The sequence below is a fragment of the Bombus impatiens genome, unplaced genomic scaffold (assembly GCF_000188095.3).
Source record: "Bombus impatiens unplaced genomic scaffold, BIMP_2.2 scf_0102, whole genome shotgun sequence".
Lineage (NCBI taxonomy): Eukaryota > Metazoa > Arthropoda > Insecta > Hymenoptera > Apidae > Bombus > Bombus impatiens.
In genome coordinates, this window is record NT_176521.1 from 295436 (window position 1) to 312204 (window position 16769).

A 16769-nucleotide genomic window follows, 5' to 3' on the forward strand; every position below is an offset into this window, starting at 1 on the left:
TCTCTCTCTCTCTCTCTCTCTCTCTCTCTCTCTATATATATATATATATATATATATATATATATATATATATATATATATATATATATATATATATATATATATATATATATATATATATATATATATATATATATATATATATATATATATATATATATATATATATATATATATATATATATATATATATATATATATATATATATATATATATATATATATATATATATATATATATATATATATATATATATATATATATATATATATATATATATATATATATATATATATATATATATATATATATATATATATATATATATATATATATATATATATATATATATATATATATATATATATATATATATATATATATATATATATATATATATATATATATATATATATATATATATATATATATATATATATATATATATATATATATATATATATATATATATATATATATATATATATAGAGAGAGAGAGAGAGAGAGAGAGAGAGAGAAATGACAGTTTTACAATCTATTTTACACAAAACTACATATTATAAGATAATTGGAAGTTTAGTTATCTTATATAATTCTTTTTACTTTGTACTTCAGGGGTTCAGCCATTGCAAAAATTGTAGGTGCCAATGCAGTCAAATATAACAACATATTTGAAACACGCGTGACAATGTATGTTTACGAAGAAATAGTGAACAGTCAAAAGTTGACTGACATCATAAATCAGTTGCATGAAAACGTGAAATATCTTCCTGGGCACAAATTGCCAGAAAATATTGTAAGTTTCATTTCATTTAAAAGTGTGTATATTTTTTCTGAGTGTATCGACATCATTAACTTTTCTTTCTTTTAACGTTCAAATCATTCCTGTCATTTTTATGTTAAGTGTATCGTATGTTTCTATTAATTTTTCATTAAATAATTTTAATAAAAAGTTCTATGAAGAATTGGGATTTCATCAATAGAAATACTTAGATGAACTAAGTGATTATTATATACCTATTCTACCAATTTAATTATTAGGAGAGATGTTAGGAGAGATAAAAAATAGGTAAAGTAAGTAAGAAAATTCATAGTTTTTGTAAAATTGTTCTTCAATTTTATTCCTTTTCGTTGTCTATATTGTGATAATACAAATTTTGTTCGAAATTCAAAAGTATATTATAAAGCGACGAATTAAAAAAATTATATCTTTATTCGATATGTTCAACAAACTTTCAATTTTAACATAACATTACATGAATGAGAAATGTACAAAAGATAATACATTATTTAATACGAAGTCATTCATTGATGAATTATTGAAGGCATTTAATAATCTGTGGTTGTGCGTACGTAAACCTTTCCAGAAGGCATTGATACTTTGTCTACTCCTTTGGGGAAAAGTTTAGTGAGTTCCTCATCTTTCACAGTTGGAAGTATCATAACTTTTTCACCAGGCTATAAATACACAGTGAAATATATTTTTATAAAGTCACCGCAAAATATATCCTAGGTAAATTGTTAATTATTATTAAAATTTTCGCTATTATCGTTACGCTATATCTACCATCGCGCTATCCAAATAATAAAAAATATACAAATAATACTAATTTTTAATAAAGCTGTATAATTAATGAGCATGTAAAAAAGAAAGCTTTTCTTACCACCCAGTTAGCAGGGGTTGCTATTTCTGGTCTCTTATGGACAAGTTGTAAGGAATCTATAACTCTCAGTATTTCACTATAAATTATATAAAAATCATTAATACGTTTATCCTATAATACTAGTATTAATTACAGGTATTAATTAACTAATTAACAAGTATTATTCTATAGTAAAGAAAAAAAGAACTTACTCTACGTTGCGTCCAGTGGACGTTGGATAATGCATCGATAAACGTAAACGATGATCGGGGCTTATAATGTACAAAGCACGAACAGTTAGAGCTTTTTCCGGATCATCTTTGCTGTCTTCGTCGATCATATCCAACTTCACTGCCAGTTTACGATCATGATCGGCAAGAATTGGGTATGGGAAGTCCCCAGGAATGTCCTTGCAATATGATTTAATATCCTACAATAAACAAAATTATAGAAAATAAAAATATATATTCGCATAAAATGGCATAAATCGAGTACAAATATACACCATCTTTATGTACGCAGGATACAAAAAAAGATATGTCAAACAAATATTAATACCTACAATGAGAACTGATACATAGCGCTAGTTGGCCTATTAAAGCAAAGTAAAATTAATACGAACTTTATAAGGTAATAAATTTAATTTCTTAGTAGACTGACAATCTTTTATCGAAATGAAATAATTATGCAAAGTAGAGTGTTAACATGTAATGATAATACTAATAGTTTGTAATTATTCTTTCTGTATCTCGTATTTCAATTAGAACTTTTTAATGGTACTTCAATATCAAGTTTATAACATTTCATTCTTATTTTTACCTACGAATATATATTGACAAAGTTTGCATGAAAACTGTTCGAATACTCTATTATAAGTATTGCAAACGATATTATAATCATTGTTTACAAGAAGATCACCTAATTTATTCTATGCACACACATGAAACGAAATCATTTATAATGTGCATATGTATTCTTTGAGAATGACGCTGCAGCATACAGAATACTCTTCAAATTGTAATTGTAATAACAAAGCGCAACATCTATCGTCTCGGCAAATATTGAAGAATATTTTTGATACTAACATTAACCCAATCAATATGATCCTGTAGTTTGTCAACGGAATGAGCTAACAGTTTTGTGTTTCGGCGTGCAAAACTGGATTGATGCACTGCTAAACGACCCAATTCGGTGGTGCAAACCGGTGTAAAGTCAGCAGGATGAGAAAATAGAACGACCCATCTATAATAAGGAGTAGAAAAAAAATAAAAAAGAAGGTTTTATAAATATTCACAATCTGTAATTCTATATATCAATTACATTTCTCTCTTACTTTGTAACATCGTTGAAATTCGTTTTTTACAGTGTATATTACCACACATACGATAATAATTTTTTCATTCAATTTCCAGATTTAGAAATTTCTATGTCTGTCATACTTAAAAATATAGTCTGATAAGCTACGTACAAACATTACGTAATGATTTAAGATAAAATGTACTCTGAAAATAGTGTTTTAATTTCACCGTTGTTTTCTCTTTAGTTTCGTGTTTATTAACCTTAATTATTCATAGACAATATTAGATTACTCGTATTCGATATCACACAACCAAAGCACAGAAGTGGACACGATAATGAATCATATGTTATTGTTACTTTTTTTAGAATGTAACGCGCTCAGTTTCGTGACAGTAGAATAATATTACCCACAAAACAGTAATGGCTATTAAAACGATAATTACGAACGCCTATTACTTACAACTTATCGTTTTCCTTGTTATTAAATAGTAAATCTTATAAATTAAGATTTATGAAAGATAACGTATTTGAGAATTATCGGTATTTGATTGCGAATTAATTAGTTTCATTATAAATATTTAATGTGTCTATACACACGTAAAGAGAAGAGAGCTTTTCCGCTGTAAATGGCGTGAAATTATGAAAACAACATTTCTAAAATAAGTAACAAACTTCAGCTAAAGCATAAAATTAAAAAAAAATACATTCATTATTAATATTGTTCGTACTATTCTATCAAACTTCGTGGAATATTGACGTACACGAAATCGGTTTCAAACTAGATCTGTGTGTAACCTTCCTCATCGTTTCACTATTTGTATTGTTTTCTTTTTTTCTTAATACTTAGCTTAAACTGACTAATGTTTAGGATACAAATATGTACAACATCGTGCCGGATATGTGTAATAGTAACAACAGTAGCAATCTGTTATATAGTTTCCGCTACCTAATCAACTATAAAAAATCTTTTATCAAATTTCCGAGAAATTCTATACCAAATCAAAAGATGAATAAATAAATATAATTCCACTTACGAATCTCCCTGCCAATCGTAAAAATTAATTTTCCCCTTAGTAGAGTCAATTTCAAAATTGGGAAACATCGAATTAAGCCTCATGATTAATCTCTTAAAACTTTATATCTAATAGATCTCACTTTAGATAACAATTTCTGAAGAGCTGTCGTTACGATTTACTAGTGTCAGTACTTATGTGTTATTGCTATACGCACGTACAATGTACGGATTAAGCGCTGGCAGTGCTATTTAAGCATAACAGCTCTTCTCCCCTCTTTTGCCGCAATCGGTACAACTGACGTGTTATCTACGCGTTATCCACGTTAATATATAGCAATTAGTAAACATGTTTCTTCTAAGGATATGCCAACTTCTCCGTACCGGCAATAATGCGTGGGTGGAAAATCAAAGAATTTCGTTTACTATTAACTTACATACTCTTATTGTTACATAGAAAGGAAGCTGTTCTAGCATAAAATCTTGCTGCTTATATTTTTTCATTTCCCTAATTGCTTAGGAAGATCTGTGAAAAAAGAGCCAGGAGCCCATGGTCTAAACATCCGTAACGTTAATTGTTAAATATGAAAAAGGAATTTGACTTTTACCTTTCGTATCCTTGAATAACGTATCCTTAAATAACGTTACTTCATCGTGCTTCATACAAGATTAGATCGTCGAATCTATTCTTAAACTAGAATCTAAGAACGATGGAAAAACTTTCTGAACAAAAAGATCTACAGGTTTATCTTTGTATGTGGTTCTCGACATAGGAAAGTATAGTTGAATTACTATGAAAACTTTATTTAGGTATTTTGTAAATATAGAAAGAACGAAATCCTATAAGAGCCAATTGCGATTGTCAATTATGAATTTAGCTAATACATATTAAAGAGTAAAAAATAAAACTTTCGACGAATAAAAATTGTAGATTTAGACAGAGCTCCTAAATTGATCAAGAATTTAAGATACAAGATCTTTTTACCTTTGTATGATGTGAATAACGAGCATGCCTGGAAATAGCAAACTATCTGCTAACTTACGTTTATATAGTATATAATTATCATATACGAGTAGGTTTGTATCTTATTGCGTTCTTACACGATCAATGTAGATCCGTGTCATGCGAGACGTTTAGCGAGTATATCGTGAGCTATGAATCTAATGTTATTGGATCTATGCGTTCGTATTTTTATTTTATTTAAATTGCACTGGCACATGAGTTTTCTATAAATACAGATTTAGAAAAAAGATTTTAATAAATATATGTAATAACTATAAATCTAATAAATATATATAAAAATCGTTCACCATAATCTTTCATAGGGGATTACGGAAACTGAATAATCTTAAGATTATAAAGATTATTGTAGAATTTATCAAATTAATGATATATTGGAATCTTTTCTATCATTCAACACAATCGCTCCTCCCACTAACTGTCCGATAAGTACTTACTTCCTTCGTACTAACTGATGTTGAATCTACCGCCACTGAGAAACGTATACGCATTAAATAAATTAAATTAAGTAAACACATGACAATGTGACTGTTACAAGAAAAAACGTAGCATCCAACAAGTATGATGCACATTGTTTTAGTAAAATCCTTTTAAACAGTCATCGACAAATATGTGTTATGTGTTATGTCGAAGGATTCCCAGGAAATTTTGTTCGATCAGTTGTTGCTACATTTTAAATAACAAAATATTTAAAATTTTATTAAAACGCTATAAATTTATTGCTTTGTTGATTAAAACATGAACCGTCATTTAACTGCGTACATTCTTCATAAAATGATTAACCCGACACTTGACTCAGAATAGCTCTTAATGTCTATTTTTCGAACGTATCCCATTTTTCACCTAACGGTACATTTAATACATCTCGCTACAATAGCTTTCATCTTTTCACCAATGTCAAATTTGTCCTACTATTAATAAAAAAACCGGATATCCTATCTATATCCAATTCTAGAATAAGTAGCAGCAAATAATTTGATTAAAAACTCAGGAGTATATCATAAAGCGACGAATTCAAAAAAATTATATCTTTATTTAATACGTTCTTTCAACTTTAACATAGCATTACAAAAGTGAGAAATGTGCAAAAGATAATACATTGTTTAATACGAAATCATGCATCGATGAATTATTGAGGACATTCGATAATTTGTAGTTGTGCGGATGTAAACCTTTCCAGAAGGCATTGATACTTTGTCTACTCCTTTGGGGAAAAGTTTAGTGAGTTCTTCATCTTTCACAGTTGGAAGTATCATAACTTTTTCACCAGGCTGTAATTACACAGTGAAATATATTTTTATAAAGCCGCCACAAAGTATATCCTAGGTAAATTATTAACTATTATTAAAATATTCGCTATTGTCGTTACGCTATATCTACCATCGCGCTATCCAAATAATAAAAAATATACAAATAATACTAACTTCTAATAAAGCTGTATAATTAATGAGCATGTAAAAAAGAAAGCTTTTCTTACCACCCAGCTAGCAGGGGTTACTATTTCTGGTCTCTTGTCAACAAGCTGCGAGGAATCTATAGCTCTCAATATTTCACTATAAATCAAATAAAAATCATTAATACGTCTATCCTATAATACAAATATTAATTACAGGTATTAATTAACTAATTAACAAGTATTATTCTATAGTAAAAAAAAAAAGAACTTACTGTACGTTGCATCCAGTGGACATTTAAAAAATCCGGATATCCTATATTATATCCGATTCTGGAATAAGTGGTAGCAGATAAAATACTTATCAGTTATCTAGTTGAACATTATCACGCTAATCAATTTTTAAGTATTTCATCCGGTCTTAAAGATGTTGATTAGATTGAAAAATGATGTAATTCATGTGGCTATTTTCGAATTCATGCAAAATAAGTTTAACGAAGATTATACACACATATAAAATTCAATGCATCTTCATCTTTGGATAACAATAAATATTCAGTTTTATATGCGCGCAAGTAAGTTCCTAATGAACATATTCGCTAAATATCGAAATACAACACGAATACAACATAATTGCAAATTGTTAAGACCAGTTTCATTATCGACAATTTGATAGAAATAAGTTTGCAATTTTACGTAACTCCAATAAAAAATAGAGTATATTAAACGACCACGAAAGTCATTTAAGCTATTCCAATTTCTACACGTATCACCAGCTAGCTGGTTATTTTTTACTTCTCTCATTGCGAAGCATTAAAAATCATACAAACTCATCTCATTGTCAGTGAAAGCGGAAATATAATCTCTTAACACGATGATTAGACGTATCTATAGCGGAGCTGAATTAACGATATTTTTTGGCGTAATCTGTCACTTTACTTGCGAAACCTTACATACGAATATGTATACGAGCTGCACAAAAGAATTGGGGACAAACTTTAGTAGCATGTAGTACACATCAAAATAAGCAGAAAGATCTTAAGACACGTTGGTTCGAAAGCCACTAATTAATAAACTAAAAAGAATTGTGAGAAAACTCAACGAATTGTGTACGTTGAAATGAACAGGGAAAATATTGAATATATATTGTAAACTTTACAGGTATGCGGAAGTAATATTTTACCGACAAAAATATCTTGTAACACCGAAACTAATGGTTTTTTGATCCATGTTTATCACGACCGTTTTGCTCGCTTTCATGAATACTACATGTCTGTCCCCAATTCTTTCGTACACCCTGTATTTGTATTATATCTAGTATTATTATTAGCATTATTTTCTCGTCTTATTTTATATACGCATCTAAAATTAATCCTATGCTGCAAAAATAACTAACGATTTTTTACGACTGAACCAAAGAAGAGCAAATATTGTAAACTCGATAGCATGGACGATAAGAATTATTCGTTTTTAAAATTATTTTCTCGGAAACGACGTATCACGTCACGAAATTGAATAAATTTTGTATCTTCATTTCAATTACATCAGATTGCATCATTGGCAGACTCCGCAGTGCTAATAATAAATAATAAATAATAATTTAACTAGCTAATTAATTGACTTAGCTAATAAAAAATAATTTAACATAGAATGACTCATTTTTATTATATCATTCGTGCTTTGCGGCAAGTTTGTTTTTCTTTCGTATTCTTTGCGACTTCAAATTTATAAACTATATCTTTTAAGAAGCTACTCTAAAGATTTCATTAGAAATTTATCTAGCTTCAGAACAAAAAATAATAAATCCATCGATCTAAATCAATAGCGATATGAAAGTCTTAAGATAAAAGTCATTTTTTCATTCATGATTTACTGCTAATTTCAAGGTCTTTTTAATCGGTCAGATATATGATTAGATGTGTGTTGAGTTATTTAAGAAACGATACCAAGTACTTAATAAACACCACATTAATTTGATATGCAATTTTAAGGTTGCCGTCCCAGACGTCGTTGAAGCTGCCAAAGACGCGGATATTCTTATTTTTGTAATACCTCATCAGTTTATACGAACACTATGTGCAACATTGCTCGGTAAAATTAAACCAACCGCGGTTGGTGTATCGTTAATTAAGGTATTTATTGTTAATTAGATCTTATCAAGTATCTTATTCAATCGTTATTCGTTATTAAAGATGTTTAATATCTATCAAGGGTTTTGATCGAGGTGATGGAACGAATATCGAATTAATTTCTAAAATCATAGAAAAAAATTTAAGAATCCAATGTTACGTTTTAATGGGAGCAAATCTAGCTAACGAAGTTGCCGAGGAGAAGTTCTGTGAAACAACTATTGGTAATTATTATCCGACTTGTATGATTTAATATTCCATATTATTGTTATATACTAATCACAATTGCTTTTCATTATTTATAGGTTGTAGAGATAAACGCTTGGCCCCGGTGTTAAGGGACCTTATTCAAACTCCTAATTTCAGAGTTGTAGTTGTTGAAGACTGTGAAGCTGTTGAAGTATGTGGTGCCTTAAAGGTATGCAATTATATATATAAGTCCTAATATTGATAAAACAATGCTCTTTCTTATTTGTGTTTGGTATATTGTGACGCTTATGTTTAATTTATGCGAGTATACTTTACGTATACGTTTCAGAATATCGTGGCATGTGCCGCTGGTTTCGTAGATGGTATGGGACTAGGTGATAATACAAAAGCAGCTGTTATCAGATTGGGATTAATGGAAATGGTCAAGTTCGTAGACACATTTTACAGTGGCTCGAAACTTTCAACGTTTTTCGAAAGTTGCGGTGTAGCAGATTTGATAACTACTTGCTACGGTGGAAGAAATCGCAGAGTTTGCGAGCAATATGTTAAAACTGGAAAAGTATACATTTCATTTATTCGTATATTGTTTATTTTACATCTTCTATACCTCGTTTCATCTGAGAAAGTGAATTAAATATTTCATAAAATTATCGTATGTTTCCTACTAGACTATTAGGCAGCTCGAAGAAGAACTTTTAGGTGGTCAAAAATTGCAAGGACCAGCCACAGCTGATGAAGTTCACGGAATGCTAAAAGCTAAGAATTTGCTAGAAAAATTCCCGTTATTTACTGCTGTACACCGCATCTGCACTGAACAAATAAGACCAGCAGATTTACTTGACCAAATTCGTAACCATCCTGAACATGTGTTAGTATTAAACTACGTTTATTTGTTACTTATGTATCCATTAAATCTCACAAATCAAGTTTACAAAATGAATATCTCATTAGGTTTGCACCAAAAACATTGTATATGTACTAAGTATTGTCCTCATCTTCCCTTTTTATCATTTTTTGTGTTGAGAAACTGTAAAAATTGTTTTTTAACAAGTGCAAAACCCACTTATATCGGGTGAGATAGATATCGGCCGTATATACGGATGAGATGCTGTATCATATAGAAATGTACAAACATAGGTGAGAACTGATTAACACATTCCATCAATATAAAAGGATAACATTCCAAATAAGTAAGTACCCCTTCAATATAGATGTTTGTATCATAAATATGATTTGCAAATTGTATGTCATTCAGTTGAAAATAATTAATGTAATAATATTGTTAATAAATATTAACAAATTATTTTTGTACTTTTTAGGATGAAGGTCGATGGTGGTAACTGAATGCTATAAGTTACGGAATGTAAACATCTTGACAGCTCCAAAAAAACACATAGAAATCATTAAAAGGAAAAATCAATTATTAGAAAAATGTAATAATTACAGATATTTTGCAATAATTAGTTATAATTGGCTACTGTTTTTCTCCTGATGATTAATATACAATTGTTCTATAAAATACGTGATAAGATATTGTACTTTATTTATTCCTAGAATAATCCATAATTTGTGCAATGAGTCTTTGAAAATATTGGAAATAGCTATTTAATATTCATAGAAAATTCGAAATAACAAGTGTTGAAAATAATCATTAAGTATTAGAAAGGACAATATTAAATAATTAATTACATCAGCATACTTTTTCATAAAGCAACACATTCTCTTTTTATTCTAGACTTAATTATCTAACATATTACAAAATCAGAATTTATTTTACATTTGCAATTACTATTTTGGTTTATCTTTTGAAGTGGATATACTTAGATCTGCATTTTTATTACTACTATGACATTCCTCATCCTTGTAAGGTACACTATCTATCAATTTATCAGCTGTAAGACGTAATTCTAGAACATTATGAAACTAAGTTGGAAAGAAATAATATAAATTATTTATATTTTTAGAATATTACCGAAAGTTCCAGGCTTTGTTTCAACTGCTTGAATTACTGTTGTTCGTAGTTCGTGTTCTACTTCTTCCGCAAATTTGTTTAGCTAAAACAATATTCATTTAACATTTATATTAAATATCTTTTTTCTTTTATTTTGCATGGTTAAGCAGTAGAAAATATAAGAGGTGCTTCAACAAGCCAAGATAAGACGAAAACAAAGAATAAAATAATTGCGTTTGAGATTACATTCATTAATCATTAACATTAGGAAAAATGGTGAAATTGCCTGAAACGCGGCAACCTTCTCTATACAAAGGAATATTGGGCAACCTAAACGACGGGGCATGCAGTAATAATCGTCGAGAAGACTATAACTTTTCATACCATAAACGATCCTGTACTTTATAAAAAAAATTGTACATTAAATATTTAATCTTCCTGCTCACACAAATCCATAACAAAATATCAAAGCACATCCTACGAAATTCCTAAGTGAAGAGAATAAAGAGGATTAATAGTCCCCAAACTTATTCGCATACTTAACGAATTTATATCGTATTATATCCCGAAAATAAGCATTTCCATCGTTTTTCTAAATCCCTTTATGATTTCGTGACTTGTATCGGCTTATACCATCGTATATAACACTTCTAAATCAAAATTTTACCTCTTCAATAGCAGCTGGGTTTGTGACATTTTTGTACTTTTTGTACTCTTCGTTTAACTTATTCCTTGTAACTAAGTAACATTTATCCAAATATTACGCATTCAAAGAATATTTAATAACTATGTTAAAATATTTGTACCTTGTAATGCATGGTCATCACCTTGAAAAGTTTCCATCCGCGTACGATGCAGCTTTTTAAAGGTGCGTAATACCTAAAAGAGACAAATAATCTACTAAATATAAATAAACAATTATTTATTTTTCGTTATACACTTACTGAGAATTTATTGCACAGATACGAAATTTTGCTGTTATAAAACGTATCTCATATCTAGTAACCTTTCGAGATTCAAAATTAGATTAAAACAACTAACGCGTGAGACACGATTTTCCAAGCTCTTAGTAAATAAATACTACATATTTTGTCGACAACGATAAATGCAGGAAAGGGCAGCAAGCAAGCATGAAAGAGAAGTTGGAAACCACTAAACTATATAATGTTTAGCCTCAACCTCTTTCAGTCAAACGAAAGTTTAACAAATATCTTTACAAAATTTCCATCAACACATTGACAACGAGGCGTTTGGAGCAGCACTTGACGATTTGGGTATGCGGCGATTTCGCGTTCTTCCTTTTCAACAGCGTTACACTGGAGGAAACTGCTGCAACTGTTAAGTAATGTATACCGGTATACACGAAGTGTCGGTAGGTTTAGTGTTAATGATACAGGCTTTAAAATTACTTCTTTTAGACATTAAAGACTAGTAAAAAGTAACAATAAAAGGAGAAAAGAAAATTATCTAGATACTAATTGGGAATATATGCAAAGGAATTGGAAATGAAAAAGTTCCTCAATGGGCGTACGTCTGCCTTAGTTAAAAAGCCTAAGAAAGATACCGACTGATTAAGAATTCATATCAGATGGTAAAATGTAATTATAGAAATCAAAATAATACATTTTTATCATAGATAATTTAGAATATTGTATATTACCTCATAGTAATTATTTAATTATTTGAAATTATTTTTATAGTCGTCGTTGCAATAGTGTTTTCTCATCAATGTTTTCAACTCTGCCGACTACTTCTTATCTTTTTCCTTTCTTTACTCGTTCTGTTTTACATGCGTCCTTATCGACAAAATACAAGGAGCTTGAAAAACTCGTCTCTATTTCGCTAAATTCCCGAATTCCGAACAGTTCAGTAATTTTCACTATATATGTACTATTCGATTTATCTTCTTTTGTCGCTTGCCGCCAGAATCTTGTTTCTAGCGTTCTCAATATTCGCATTAGTTGTCATATTCGTATTTAGAAAGTCCTAATACAAATAATTAATTGGCATCAAAAAGAATGAAATATGAAAAAATGGAAATTGACATGTACTGGCATATATTGTAATAAATGAATGTTATAATAAACGACTAAACTCTTCTTACCAATAAAATCAGGATCCTACAACAAATGCAGAGAAATGGTAAAAAATTAACATTAGCGGATAATGCAAATCTATTAAAGCAGTAAGTGAAGTTACAGTAAAGATCCTTTACATGCAAAAGATTGATGAAAGATGTTGTAAGTTCAAGTTTTATCTCTTCTATAGCCCAGCAGCTTTCCTTTCAAGCCCGTATCGCCTTCGTATTAGTAAAACGACACTAATGCAACGAAATATTTTTATCTTTGATTTTTCGTTAATGGAAATTTCATTAACATACTAGTAATATTTTTCTAATTAAATTAAAACCACACACTGTAGGTATTATTATAAAATTTGATTTAACTTAGAGATCTTTCTTCCTTGTCCATTGTATTTATTGTTTTACAAAAAGCTTGGAAAATCTTTTAATGAATTACTTTAACTTAATGTAATGGACAGTCCGAATATAATTTGACATAAATTTTATTAATGATGAGCATGCCTTTTTAATTGTCCTGATGAATGTATCCAATTAATCCCATATTTGTTAGCTATAATAGCTATAACATAATAATATTACCAGATTACAATAACTCAAATATGGTAAATTTTCTAATATCTCATCAAAGAATTGCTGTTTTATATATTAATAAATAAATACATAGGTGCATTAAACTAGCGTTTATTTAAACAAAGCTATCCTTTTTATTATCTACATAAAAATTTTTCTATATTTATATTTATATATATAATCAAACAAGAATGAAAAATTGACCACTAACATAGTACTATTAACTTTTCAAATTACTTGATATATTACTTAAACTATTTACGAAATTACCTACATGAAATTGAAATGTTCCAAATATAAATAAATAAAGAAATCACCGAATGATTGAGTCATAACCTTCAAAATAATGTTAAAAGAGTGTTGATTGACAAACATTACCTTCAGTCGCAGATTATCTCCCATGCCTTTAATGTAAAAGGAAACTATTGATAAGTATAACGTAAATTTTTATTTTAATGACAAAAATAATTCAGCAAAGCCAAATCTTCGAATTAAAAACTTTCGATTGATAGTGAGGTTAAATATTCCTCTATTTGAGGCAGCACTAGTATATTTACATCATCATCATATTTATATTAAATATATATGTGTGTATAAGTAATATCTCTTATTAATATTAAATTGCACCCAGATTAAATTTATACTCCAAAATATTAAATTACTACTTTTTAAAAATTGTTATTTTTGTAAAATGTCTTTTTCATGTATACTGCCTTCTTGAATGTGAACCTATAATTTACCTTAACCTATTTTTAAAATAGATTAAAATATAAATATTTATATGAAATAAATAATATATATATATCTCACGTATTTCTTATAGAACTTTCTAACTATATTTATTGTTAAAATGTGAATGGAATAAAAATGTTATATGCACAATATAAATCAGATGTTAGTATGTGTATTTGATACACTAGATTTTAAGAAACGCGATAGAAAGCAAACAAACGTACATACATGAAAGAAAAAAATTAGGTTTAATATAATTAATAAGATTATATTTACCAACAAATAAAGTATTCTATTCCGTTTGGAAATAAAAATACTTATGATGAACAAAGAATGTCCAAGTTGTAGACAAATAATAAATACATCACGTACAAGACTTGTGAAAGATAATTGCGGACACATTAAATGTCGTATGTGTTTAATATATGAAGAACAAGGTTGCAAAATTTGTATAAATGAGCATTGTATACAAAATATCGGAAATTATGGTAGGAAATTTATAACATTTCATATTTAATATTAACAATTATAATAAGTTTATTAATTATTTTATATTTTGCTTTAGATTGCTCTCCTTCAGAGAAAAAAATATTAAATAATGCTTCTACTTCTGATAAAGGTAATATATGTAATGACGTATTACCCTTGGAGTTAGTTATTAATAAAAATTCCAAACTCAAAGCAAATAATATTGAATTGATTTCTGTCGATTATATAAATAACTATGAATTATATCCTGAAGATGTATTTAATAAAACAAAGGAGATACATAAATCTTCTACAACAGAGATTAAAAACAATGTTGTGCCAAACAAACTATATATTTCAAACATAGAATCGAACAATATACTTCTAAATGTGTATCCACATTTAAGTAATAATGTAGTAGTAAAATCACCTAGCAATAAAACATCAGAAATTTTCAATGGGGTAAGTATACCCTCTATAATCTATATATCATATTTAAAAGTCGTCATATTTTATATATATACTAAAAAATTCTACAGGAAGTTAAAACAGAATATTCAAAAAAAGAGAAGTTAAAAAGTAAATCAATAAAATCTCATGATCGTAATCATATTACTGTGATACCAGGGACACCAGAAAAGTATAAATGCAATATATGTAGTAAAATTTTTCGAAACAAGAAAGGAAAATGTTATCATGATGCTTGTATAACTGGCATTAAACCTTATCAATGTCCTTTTTGTGATAGAAGTTTCATTAAAAGGTCTCATTTTGAATATCATGAAAGAATTCATAGAGGATACAAACCATATAAATGTAATCTTTGTGACAAAGCATTTCCTCAGCAAAATAAGCTTAATAGGCACATGTATTCACATGGTATTCAGTTTTTATAATACAATACAAGCATTTTGTTTACATTACTTAGATTTATTAAAATATCAATAATTTAATTTTAGGGGAAAAACAATTTACATGTCCTAAATGTGATAAAAGGTATTCCAAACAAGATGATTTAAAAAATCACTTAGATACACATAATGGAACATCCACATATTCTTGTAAAGCATGTGAAAAAACTTTCAGAATGTTAACCAATTTAAAACGTCATCTAAAAACACATTCTAGTAAGTAATTATACAAAGAAAAAAACATTAAGCAACTATTAAGTTATCTTAAATTTATCAGCTTTGTTTTATTAATAGATGAAAGGCCATATGTATGTGATCAATGCAATAAAAGCTTCAAAGATAAATCATTGTTAATTCGTCATAAAAAGATACATGGAAAAGATAGACCATTCTCATGTGCACACTGTAGTAGAGTATTTTTATCTAAAAGTGAATTAAGACGTCATTTGACAGTTCATTCAGGTATGTCATACTAAACAAAATATGATATATCATATTACAATGATGTATAAAATTTATTTTAGATGAAAAGCCATTCTCTTGCAAATTCTGTGAAACTGTGTTTAGAAGGAAAGATAATTTACACAGACATATTAGACATCATCATCCAGAAAGTCCATCTTTTAGTAATAATAAGATACAGAGTACAATTCTTGAAACCGAAATAAAATTAACAAAAGCCAAACAGTTGAATTCTAAACAAAAACAAACGACAAAAAAGACACAAAAAATTGCTTCCAATTTATTACCAAAAACTCCAACTAAAGTATCAGTGGTTTGCATAAGTTCATGTGACCAAATCAGTTCTAGATTAGATTCAATGGGTAACATCACACCTGTTATAAGAACTACCAATGAAGTGAGTAATGCAGTTTCTGTTATTAATGGACCAATTAATATTAAAAAACTAGATGATAAGTCTGATACCAAAAAAAAGACATTTACGTATACAGAACCAATACCTCTTGCTGAAGCAGTGGTAATAAATAAACGTATTGAGGAAAAGTTATACCCACAAAATGCGTCAAGTCATAATTATTTTCTTAGAAATTGTTTGAATTGTACAGACAAACCATATCCTGCCTTTGTAAATCAAATTTCTCGCACAAATTCTAACCAGTAGTATTTTACTCACAAAAAATACTACACTAAAATTTTATTCAAAAGTCAGATATATACAAACAGGTTTTACACATAATATAAAACAACAAATTTATAAGGGTAAAGATATCAAATAGGAAATTTAAGATAATAGCAAATAATTTAATAAAGTGTATATAAGTAATATTAAAAGAAATAATAAAAAGTAAATAAATTTTGCAAATATTGAAACATTTTATAGAAA

General features: G+C 28.2%; 4 protein-coding genes and 1 long non-coding RNA gene across 7 annotated transcripts in view; 3 read left to right on the forward strand and 2 right to left on the reverse strand.

Moving 5' to 3' along the window:
• The window catches only part of LOC100744722 (glycerol-3-phosphate dehydrogenase [NAD(+)], cytoplasmic), an 11911-nt gene extending 1673 nt beyond the window's left edge, over positions 1–10238 (forward strand). Inside the window, exons 2-9 of one of the 2 annotated variants that reach the window (XR_002945839.2) lie at positions 618–798; positions 8362–8502; positions 8582–8723; positions 8805–8917; positions 9038–9268; positions 9378–9577; positions 9661–9899; positions 10029–10238. Coding sequence is in view for 1 of the 2 variants with exons in the window: in XM_012394852.3 (XP_012250275.1) it covers positions 618–798; positions 8362–8502; positions 8582–8723; positions 8805–8917; positions 9038–9268; positions 9378–9577; positions 10029–10053 (1033 nt within the window). In the remaining variant the exon portion in view is untranslated. The remainder of the gene's footprint in view (positions 1–617; positions 799–8361; positions 8503–8581; positions 8724–8804; positions 8918–9037; positions 9269–9377; positions 9578–9660; positions 9900–10028) is intronic. The other variant, XM_012394852.3, reaches the window with a different exon arrangement.
• Positions 1094–4213, reverse strand: LOC100744357 (peroxiredoxin-6). Its single transcript, XM_003486217.4, has 5 exons — positions 3979–4213; positions 2731–2887; positions 1858–2075; positions 1667–1742; positions 1094–1460 (listed from the first exon to the last, which is right to left on the reverse strand). Exons 1-5 carry the CDS (start codon positions 4059–4061, stop codon positions 1332–1334), a joined length of 663 nt encoding a protein of 220 aa, XP_003486265.1. The 5' UTR covers positions 4062–4213; the 3' UTR covers positions 1094–1331.
• LOC117151170 lies at positions 1428–1932 on the forward strand. The gene is made up of 2 exons (XR_004460893.1): positions 1428–1515; positions 1802–1932. It is a non-coding gene; the product is annotated as an uncharacterized LOC117151170 (long non-coding RNA).
• A 170-nt stretch (positions 10239–10408) lies between the features above and the next one.
• Positions 10409–14427, reverse strand: LOC100747551 (complex III assembly factor LYRM7). 2 transcript variants are annotated; one of them, XM_033318531.1, is made up of 5 exons: positions 14322–14427; positions 11467–11557; positions 11328–11398; positions 10682–10763; positions 10409–10616 (listed from the first exon to the last, which is right to left on the reverse strand). In XM_033318531.1, exons 2-5 carry the CDS (start codon positions 11501–11503, stop codon positions 10498–10500), a joined length of 309 nt encoding a protein of 102 aa, XP_033174422.1. In that variant the 5' UTR covers positions 11504–11557; positions 14322–14427; the 3' UTR covers positions 10409–10497. The 2 variants fall into 2 exon arrangements, with proteins under 2 accessions (XP_033174422.1, XP_003486290.1); XM_003486242.4 differs by lacking the exon at positions 14322–14427 and adding an exon at positions 13692–14046 and having other exon boundaries at positions 11467–11539.
• Positions 14331–16668, forward strand: LOC100746250 (zinc finger protein 184). Its single transcript, XM_003486231.4, has 6 exons — positions 14331–14533; positions 14611–14975; positions 15053–15392; positions 15473–15640; positions 15719–15886; positions 15949–16668. Exons 1-6 carry the CDS (start codon positions 14365–14367, stop codon positions 16545–16547), a joined length of 1809 nt encoding a protein of 602 aa, XP_003486279.1. The 5' UTR covers positions 14331–14364; the 3' UTR covers positions 16548–16668.
• Positions 16669–16769: the final 101 nt, after the last annotated feature.

Bases quoted from the DNA above. Each gene is read 5' to 3' on its own strand.
- LOC100744357 (XM_003486217.4), bottom strand. From the start codon at position 4,061: ATGAGGCTTAATTCGATGTTTCCCAATTTTGAAATTGACTCTACTAAG. The intron at 2,888-3,978 runs GTAAGTGGAATT...TCCTTATTATAG, and splicing joins TACGATTGGCAGGGAGATTC to ATGGGTCGTTCTATTTTCTC. The intron at 2,076-2,730 runs GTTAGTATCAAA...TGTTTATTGTAG, and splicing joins ATCATATTGATTGGGTTAAT to GATATTAAATCATATTGCAA.
- LOC100747551 (XM_003486242.4), bottom strand. From the start codon at position 13,715: ATGGGAGATAATCTGCGACTGAAG. The intron at 11,540-13,691 runs GTAATGTTTGTC...TGTCTCTTTTAG, and splicing joins GAGATAATCTGCGACTGAAG to GTATTACGCACCTTTAAAAA. The intron at 11,399-11,466 runs GTACAAATATTT...AATGTTACTTAG, and splicing joins TGATGACCATGCATTACAAG to TTACAAGGAATAAGTTAAAC.
- LOC100746250 (XM_003486231.4), top strand. From the start codon at position 14,365: ATGATGAACAAAGAATGTCCAAGTTGTAGACAAATAATAAATACATCA. The intron at 14,534-14,610 runs GTAGGAAATTTA...ATTTTGCTTTAG, and splicing joins ACAAAATATCGGAAATTATG to ATTGCTCTCCTTCAGAGAAA. The intron at 15,887-15,948 runs GTATGTCATACT...AATTTATTTTAG, and splicing joins TCATTTGACAGTTCATTCAG to ATGAAAAGCCATTCTCTTGC.